General features: G+C 42.8%; 2 protein-coding genes and 1 pseudogene across 2 annotated transcripts; 1 reads left to right on the top strand and 2 right to left on the bottom strand.

Annotated features, from left to right (window-relative positions):
• Positions 1 to 4: 4 nt before the first annotated feature.
• On the bottom strand, positions 5 to 4229 carry LOC139025820 (armadillo repeat-containing protein 5-like; the record flags this gene model as incomplete). The annotated part of the gene is made up of 6 exons (XM_070441015.1): positions 3820 to 4229; positions 3107 to 3612; positions 2945 to 2975; positions 2747 to 2857; positions 368 to 1262; positions 5 to 260 (listed from the first exon to the last, which is right to left on the bottom strand). Coding segments are annotated over exons 2-6 (1701 nt in total), but the record flags the coding sequence as incomplete, so codon positions are not given.
• A 151-nt stretch (positions 4230 to 4380) lies between these two features.
• Positions 4381 to 5904, top strand: LOC112075687 (uncharacterized). The gene is made up of 2 exons (XM_024142643.2): positions 4381 to 4637; positions 4891 to 5904. Exons 1-2 carry the CDS (start codon positions 4547 to 4549, stop codon positions 5490 to 5492), a joined length of 693 nt encoding a protein of 230 aa, XP_023998411.1. The 5' UTR covers positions 4381 to 4546; the 3' UTR covers positions 5493 to 5904.
• LOC112075688 (uncharacterized) lies at positions 5641 to 7932 on the bottom strand (annotated as a pseudogene).
• Positions 7933 to 8727: the final 795 nt, after the last annotated feature.

The raw sequence follows: 8727 nt of genomic DNA, 5'->3' as shown, positions 1-8727 counted from the left end.
ATGACATGTGGACCTGAGCTGGAGAACTCGTTGAGGTAGAGGGGGTGGATTGACTCCGAGATTTGGGTGCGGATAAGGGAGTGGAGGAAGGTAGTGAGCGGGTAGGAGATAAGCATTTTAAAGGGGAATGACMGTYAGTGGAAGAGGTTTGGGGAGAAGAAGAGGGGATATGAAGACTCCCCCAATCTCCCTCCGTGCCTCCAGGAGAGTCAAGAAGATCCCCCTCAGAGGAGATCAACCCCTCAGACACCAACCAGGACCTGAAAGGAGCAGCAATAGGACAGGTCAGATAACCATTTTTACAAAACTCAAATAAATCACAGGTGCACAAACCCAGAGGGGGGCAAAGGTGAGTCTGTTCACTCACCTCAGGCTAAGAAAGCTGGATGACCCAAGGACATGCTCCTTCCCCATCTCCTCTTTCCTGTTCCCCTCTGGGGGAGGGAAGTCAAATGAGTCGAAACATGACGTAGATAGCAGCTCTGAAGCAAACATGGTAGAGGTGAGGCTCACATCCATCTTCCCAGCAGATGGCTCCTCACCTTTAGCCAGCTCCACTAACCGAGCAACTAGCAAGGGGACTATTCCCAATTCTTGTAACTGTTCCAGGGCAGCTTCGTCATAGACAAAGTCAACACAAGCCAGAATGACCAATCGGTCGAGGGGGTGGCTCCGATGGAAACCAAGGAAGCCAATCAACACCTCCAGACCGCCGCTCTCCTTCACTTTGGCCCGGTTCACTGCCTCTTTGCAGCATAAGCAGAGAGCCTTGAGGAACACTCCAGACTTCAGGCCGTCCTTCTTGACCTCCTCTGTAAACTTCTGGATTACCCCCAGGGAACCCACCAGAGGACGTAAGCAGCCTTGAGTGCACATGTTGGCCAGGGTTTTCAACGCAAGCTCCTCAAACGGTTTAGCGGCCTCTCCCGAAGCCATGACACCTAGCTGAGCTAGAACCCCAGATCGGGACACCTCTCTAGCACACTCTACACCACAGCTCCTGGTGAGCTCATGGAGGGTCCGGAGTGCTGCTCTCCTCAGCYCCAGAGGGTACTCTGGAGCAATGAGCGGGGCGAGAGCAGTCAGAGTACCCTGGGTGAGCAGTAAAAGGCGGTTTGAGGGGGTGTCTGCAAGGTAGAGGAGGGCACGGACAGCCGACTGAGCACACTCTAGTTTAGAGGAAGGGGCTTCCAGTGGGTCATCAGAGGGAGGGGATGGGGCGGATGCGAGAGAGACGCAGAGGAGCAGGAGTGGAACACCACCTGTGTCGAAAACAGAAAAGCAATTATTTTTCAGGGACAAAATCTAATGTTCAACTTATACAGTACCAGTCAAATGTTTGGACACCTACTCATTCAAGGGATTTTCTTTATTTTTACTATTTTCTACATTGTAGAATAATAGTGAAGACATCAAAACTATGAAAGCACACATATGGAATCATGTAGTAACCAAAAAAGTGTTAAACAAATCAAAATATATTTTATATTTGAGATTCTTCAAAATAGCCACCCTTTGCTTTGCACACACTTGGCATTCTCTCAACCAGCTTCATGAGGTAGTCACCTGGAATGCATTTCAATTAACAGATGTGCATTGTTAAAGTTAATTTGTGGAATTTCTTTCCTTAATGCGTTTGAGCCAATCAGTTGTGTTGTGACAAAGTAGGGGTGTATGCAGAAGATAACCCTATTTGGTAAAAAAAACAAGTCCATATTATAGCAAGAACAGCTCAAATAAGCAAAGAGAAACGACAGTCTTTAATATAACTTTAACACATGAAGGTCAGTCAATCCGGATAATTTCAAGAACTTTAAAAGTTTCTTCAAGTGCAGTCGCAAAAACCATCAAGCGCTATGATGAAACTGGCTCTCATGAGGACCACCACAGGAAAGGAAGATCCAGAGTTACCTCTGCTGCAGAGGATAAGTTCATTAAGGAGTTACCAGCCTCAGAAAATGCTGCCCAAATAAATGCTTCAGAGTACAAGTAAGACACATCAACATTAACTGTTCAGAGGAGACTGCATGAATCAGGCCTTTATGGTCGAATTGCTGCAAAGAAAGCACTACTAAAGGACACCAATAAGATGAGACTTGGGCAAAGAAACACGAGCAATGGACATTAGGCCGGTGGAAATCTGTCCTTTGGCCTGATGAGTCCAAATGTGAGATTTTTGGTTCCAACCGGTGTCTTTGTGAGACGCAAAGTAGGTGAACGGATGATATCCGCATGTGTGGTTCCCACTGTGAAGCATGGAGGAGGTGTGATGGTGCTTTGCTGGTGACACGGTCTGTGATTTATTTAGAATTCAAGGCACACTTAACCAGCATGGCTACCACAGCATTCTGCAGCAATACACCATCCCATCTGGTTTGCACTTAGTGGGACTATCATTTGTTTTTCAACAGGACAGGTGTAGCTGGTTGAGAGAATGCCAAGAGTGTGCAAAACTGTCATTAAGGCAAAGGGTGGCTACTTTGAAGAATAAAAAATACAAAATATATTTAGATTTGTTTAACACTTTTTTGGTTACTCCGTGATTCCATGTGTTATTTCATAGTTTTGATGTCTTCCCTCTTATTCTACAATGTAGATAATAGTACAAATAAAGAGAAACCCTGTGTCCAAACTTTGGACTGGTACTGTACTACAAAGATCAGAAAGTGATGTACAGACAGACACAGGCAGCCAAAATCATTATAATTATATTATTATAATTATTATATTTTCTAAATTAACTTACCGGCAGAGTGGATAAGTGTGGAACTCTCTGGGTCCATGGCCAAGTTCCCCAGGGCCCGGGCAGCTCTGTTCTGGATCGTCTCAATGGCTACATTCTTCTTCAAAATACCCACTAAGAAAGGAAGAGCAAACTTACATTTCTGAAATTTTCACCATCATGTGAAATTAATGATTCAAACGTATTGTGATAGTCACTTGCCCACAATAGATATTCCATGAAGCTTCCTAACCTTTAGAGGGGAGAAAAACATTAAATATCATAATGTAAGTCACCACGGTCCAACTTTTCATACTAAACATTCATATTCAATCAATGTAAATGTGTAGCAGCCCTGATTTGTACTACACCCTTCTCTCTCACCTCAACTCGTGTCTGTCTCTCAGTGCAGCAGTTAGCCAGGATGCTGAGAACCAGATCCAGAGTCTTCCTGGAACACTCAGGGTGCTTTAGCAGGTCCAGGAGAGTGCGCAGTCCACCCTGGCCTCGGAATCGAGCTATCCCACTGCTTCCTCCTTTAATGTGCTGTGTGCGGATGGCCACCAGTGCTCGCCACTGCCCAGCTTTGACCCTCTTGTCCAGCTGTCTGTGTCCACTGGTGTCCGGCCCTGCAGTGCCTGGCTTGTGGTCCTCGGCTGCTGCTCTCCCAGGTTTAGAGAGCTGTGACAGGCACCAGGTCAGAGAGGTCTCTGGGGAGGCTGAGGACACTTCTCTGGGGTTGCCTAAACAGGTCCCATGTTTCTGGATCCCTGGCACTGACTTTGACGCCATGATGCCACTAATTGTCTCCAACCCACCTGCTCTTCTGCTTATCCTTACTAACAAGTCACTTCAGATAGAAAGTGATGACATGGATGATGACAGGGGTACTGAGGGGCAGAAATATGGATCATTATTTTTGTGCATTTTACATTTCAATTTTCTTAGACTACATCATAAAGTTATACAGTATTAAACATGGTTAACAAATTATCTGTAGTGTATTTTCATCTTAATCAATTTCCAAAGTTTGTCCAAAAATTCTGGAAATGAACAAAAATACTACAAATACCGGTATGACAAGTGGAAGAAATTACCCTTTGACCCCACTTCTCAGCAATGCTGCTGGGAGTTGAAGTTTGTAAACCTCTCGTCCACTCCCTAAAAAAAAAAACAGGCCTCTGTATGCGAGAAGGCCCAACAAACAATCACGGTGCGTTATGGTGCGAACACAAGTGCTATAAGCTATGTTTTTAGTCCCATCTCAAGAGTAATAAAGTATTTGCAATGACTAATTATTCCCACCGACATAATTAATTCAATCAAACGAAGAAGAATCGTTTTTAGCTAGCCGCTAACGCCATCATTTAGCTGGACGATAAACAGGAGGCGCCACGAAACGGGGGGAGGGATGTGTGAAGGGGTGGGTCGTTCTATTTAATCATGGGCCTTGTAGTCTCAGCTGTTTTACAACTATCAGAATTAAGCAATATTTCTCTATGAAAAATAACATTTCCCAAAACATTAATAAATAACTCCTCGTTTAAAGCCATATCTATAGCAACCGGTGATTGTTGTTAAGTAAGCAAAATAAATATTGTTTCGTTAGAACTGTAAAAACTACATTTTCCATATTGCTCTACGATGCAATGGCTACGCTCACTGGGAGGTGCTGGAAACAAGTATGGGGTTGTTGTTATATTCATCGTTTTAGTTGATGCGGGGGAAAAATAATCGCATGCCATAGCAGAGTTGTTAAATTATTGGTTAGAATTGCTTGTCATATCCTACTTCAAGCAAATTTCATTGTCACTGAGTAACACAATGGATGTTATTGAGACGGTTGTAACAGAGAGTATTGAAGTAGATGAAACTCCAACGGCGTCCAGTTTGGATCCAAATAAATCGAAAGCAGGTCAGTGCAACTTGTCAGCAGATTGCATTCATCGTTATTTGCGAGGAGCTCGATGAGTTTGTGGTTGATCACTGATATTTATCAGAATAAATTGAATTGGCTTTCAAAGTTTCTCAATAGGGCAAGTCTCTGTAAACACACGGGCTACGAGGAAAACACATGACAATTTAATAAACAACATTTAACAAAACATGTCATTTATTTGTATCATATTGTTTTTATATATACACATTTATCAACTTCCCTTCTCCAGAGTTTGTATGGACTTTACAAGCCACATGGCAACTTGTCCAAACCCGCCTCGAAATGGACCAGGATTTTGACCAGCCAGTGTGCAAGAAAAAGAAACTGTGGGAGACAGTGGCTGAGAGAGTGACTGCCAAGCTAAGGGCAGCTGGGAGCACAGATGTTACAGTCAAGGCCTATGAGTGTGATCTGAAGTGGCGTAACATGTTGGCCACATACAGGAAAAACGCTGAGAGGTCCAAGAGACTGGGGGCCCAGAGTGTCCACTGGGAGTTCTTCAAGGCCATGCATGAGGTTCTGGGGAAGAGTCGGGAGGAGATCGAGGCACAGCGCAGGTCCAAACTCAACGGGACCAAGCTAGGCAAGGCTATTGCCAGCAAGCGGTTTACCCCCATCCTCCCTACACCCTCCCTGACAGCTGCGCCCTTTGCTTCCAGGCCCCCCCAGGATGTCCTGCAGCTGTACATGGAGCTGCAGGAGAGGAAGATGAACATGTGGGCCCAGCAGAAGGCCCTGGAGGAGAGGAAGATAGAGGCCATCAATAATCTAGCCCGTGCAATCTCCAGTTTGTCTCACAGTCAAAACAACAGTTTCCAGCTGCCAGAGTAGCAGTACAGCACACCAGAGCAAAGAAGTTCTCACTGAACTAAAAACTTTGGGATGTTGTGTGATATATGGAAGCTTGTGCATAGAATGAAAGACTGCATCATGCAAATGTTTCTTAAGCGTTCAACCATTCAGCTACTTTGTGTTGTCATGATTTTTCATTGTATACGTTTTTATTATGCTGTAATAACACCATTTGACAAAGGAGTTCACTGTAGGAATTCCCTGTAATATCTGTGAATGAGAAGAAGGCTACACAGGGCATATTGTACATAGATCTGCCATAGGATACAAATAATCCTACATATGTATAAAATACAAGATATTGCTGTGATACTCTTCCTTTTAATAAAATATAAAATATAAATGCTGTTTATCTCAATACAAACACAAAAATTATAAATCACTTTATGTACTTCCAGAATCCAACTCTTTGTACAGCAAATCTGCGATGGCTTCCCTTCTCCTCATCACCCTCCCCCTCTCCCTCCTGTGTCCCTGCCTCCCTCTCAACCTATCCGTTGACCACTTCCCCCATGTCCAGAAATACATTGTGGAGTATGCAAGCAGTAAGGACAACTGCTTTGGCTCTTTCATAGTTCCCCATGTCCAAATACCTGAGCCTTTCAAACCTGGCTTTCAGGTCAGCCACAGCCTGGTCTAGGAGGTAAAAATGGGCTTCCAGGGACCTGTTGTAAAGATTTCCCCTGGGGCCACGACCCACTACGTACGGGGTCAATATCTGGGCAGAGGCTGGAGTGCAGTGAGGTCACCCCCCCCAAAAATTGTATGGGACATTTTACAAACGTTTTTGAGAAAGAAAACATTTCTTGAGTAAATGTATTGATGCCTTTTCATTTGAAATTAATGCAATTAATTGAAGGTTATTTGTTGATGTAAAAATCTAAATTGACTGATTTTAAGGTTGTCATCTGATTTGGGGTGGCAAGAAATTATTGGGGGGAAAATGGGGTCCCCAGAAATACTGGCGGATAAAATGGGGTCCCTGCTGAAAAAGTTTGTATAACACTTGTAATTGATCCACATTGAACAGCAGTCTACATACCAGTCGGCCATCTAATTTGTTGGTCCCCACACGCTCACAAAAGGAAAAGAAGATCCTATGAATGTTTCCTTTTTTCAGGCGGAAACTGGTCGACAGAGCGATAGCTGAGGCGCTTGGAGAGGAGGGTGAGGGACAGGGATAAGCGGGCACGTCCTGCCATACGGCTCTGATTGTATCTTGAGTTTGAATTCTGGAGGAGATCTGTAATGTACTGAGAGATGAAAAGAAACATAAATCAGATCTGTGCACAGCAAATGAAGCAAATGGTGTCATCTCAAATCTGCATTAGTGTGGGGATGGAAAAATAGATTAAGCCACAACAATGAAGAAAGGTAGGCCTACTGAAGGCTACCTGAACTGCAGCGTTTTCCTCAGCATCAGTTAACTGTTGAGATTCAGACTCCTCTTCTACATGAGGAAGTGTTGTAGGTTCTGTTGTTGACCGAATTTGGTTTTGCTGTTGAGGTTCTTCCACCAGCTGAGACAGTAGGAGGTAGATTGGTCCAGGCTGGTCCTGAACCTTTGCTAGGAGGTCAGCTTCCAGAATTTCTTCCACTGCTCGGTCCAATCGTTGCTCCAGTTCGTCTTGAGAAAGAGGCTCCCATTCACCCTGCATCATTTCGAGCACAGCTCGACCAGCCGACTCAACATAATTATTATCCATGCGTGTGCGTGGTGCTGAGCGCAGTGGAAAAGGTTTGATAGAGGACCACCGAAACGGTAACGTTATCCTGAATACCGTATTTAATATTTTATTTGTTTTGCTGATTCACTCCTTTAAATAGTTTATGGATAATGCCATGATTGTTCAGAACTTGGTCTGCCAACACACTAAATTACAGGCTAGCTAGCGATCTAAAATGTATAATACAGGGTAATTTATTATCACAGACACTGGTAACTATAAATTGGCTATTGCGTTATATCTAAGTAGCTTGCTAATCCACTATGTCCTCCTCAGTTATTGTGTAGATTGCTAGTTAGATACCCGACACCTGAGATGCAAATAAATTAGATAGCTAAATATTTGTTCTGTCTAGCTAGCTAGCTCTCATCCATCCTGCTAAAAACAAAAATATAATCTTCTTTAAAGTTTTATGGCAGACTACACCTATTGGTATATTGCCGCCATCTACTGTACGGGGTCGTCTGCTTTCTTTGATTTTATTGCAGTACGAACTATTGCGGTGGTGGAAAAGTACTCAATTGTCATGCATAAGTAAAAGTAAAGATATCTTAATAGAAAATGACTAAAAGTGTAAGCCACCCAGTAAAATACTACAAAAGTATTTGGTTTTAAATATACTTAAGTATCAAAAGTAAATGGAATTGCTAAAATGTACTTAAGTATCATAAGTAAAAGTATCAATTATTTAAACTTCCTTATATTAAGAAAACCAGATAGCACAATTTTTATTGGCAGATAGCCAGGGGCACACTCCAACACATTTACAAACGAATAATTTGTGTTTAGTGAGTCAGCCAGATCAGAAGCAGTAGGAATGACCAGGGATGTTCCCTTGATACGTGTGTGAATTGGACCATTTTGGTCCAAAATGTAGAGTACTTTTGGGTGTCAGGGAAAATGTATGGAGTAAAAAGTACATTATTTTGATTTAGGAATGTAGCAAAGTAAAAGTTGCCAAAAATATAAATAGTAAAGTACAGTACCCCCAAAAAACTACTTAAGTAGCACTTTCAAGTATTTTTACTTAAGTACTTGACACCACTGGGTACGAAGAAAAATGCTATAGGTGCATGCTGCCACCTACTGTTTTGGCCGTATCAGCTCAAATAATTAGAATAAACTAAACTCAATGAACTCCTTTATTCGGATTCAACTGCCAATGCCCATCCCTACAGGCTCTGGGAAATATATTCTGCTGTAGCTAGCGTAATACAGTAAAAAAAAAAAGGTGCAAGACATCACCCTCTTTTGGCGGTAGTATAATACACTATCATAAAATCCTGAACATTTCCTAATTTTACTGCTGAACGGATTTTATTTCACCATATGAATGACAGAGTGAATGGCACAAAAGCATTTCACAGAATAGTGTGCATTAACGAAAGAAATAACAATATACCACACAGGGGCTGACAAATGTATTGTTTGTATGTCAACAAAAGGACTTTGTGGTTGTCCTGTTTTTAAAAGAGCATGTTGGCAAA

The sequence above is a fragment of the Salvelinus sp. IW2-2015 genome, unplaced genomic scaffold (genome assembly GCF_002910315.2).
Source record: "Salvelinus sp. IW2-2015 unplaced genomic scaffold, ASM291031v2 Un_scaffold3338, whole genome shotgun sequence".
In the NCBI taxonomy this organism is placed as follows: Eukaryota; Metazoa; Chordata; class Actinopteri; order Salmoniformes; family Salmonidae; genus Salvelinus; species Salvelinus sp. IW2-2015.
The sequence above is the reverse complement of the archived record's forward strand: the minus strand, read 5'-3'. Positions and strand labels throughout refer to the sequence as shown.

What these genes read in the sequence shown, in the direction of transcription:
- LOC112075687 (XM_024142643.2), top strand. Translation starts at nt 4,547, where the DNA reads ATGGATGTTATTGAGACGGTTGTAACAGAGAGTATTGAAGTAGATGAA. An exon ending in TCCAAATAAATCGAAAGCAG is followed by an intron (nt 4,638 to 4,890) that starts GTCAGTGCAACT and finishes TCCCTTCTCCAG; the next exon opens with AGTTTGTATGGACTTTACAA.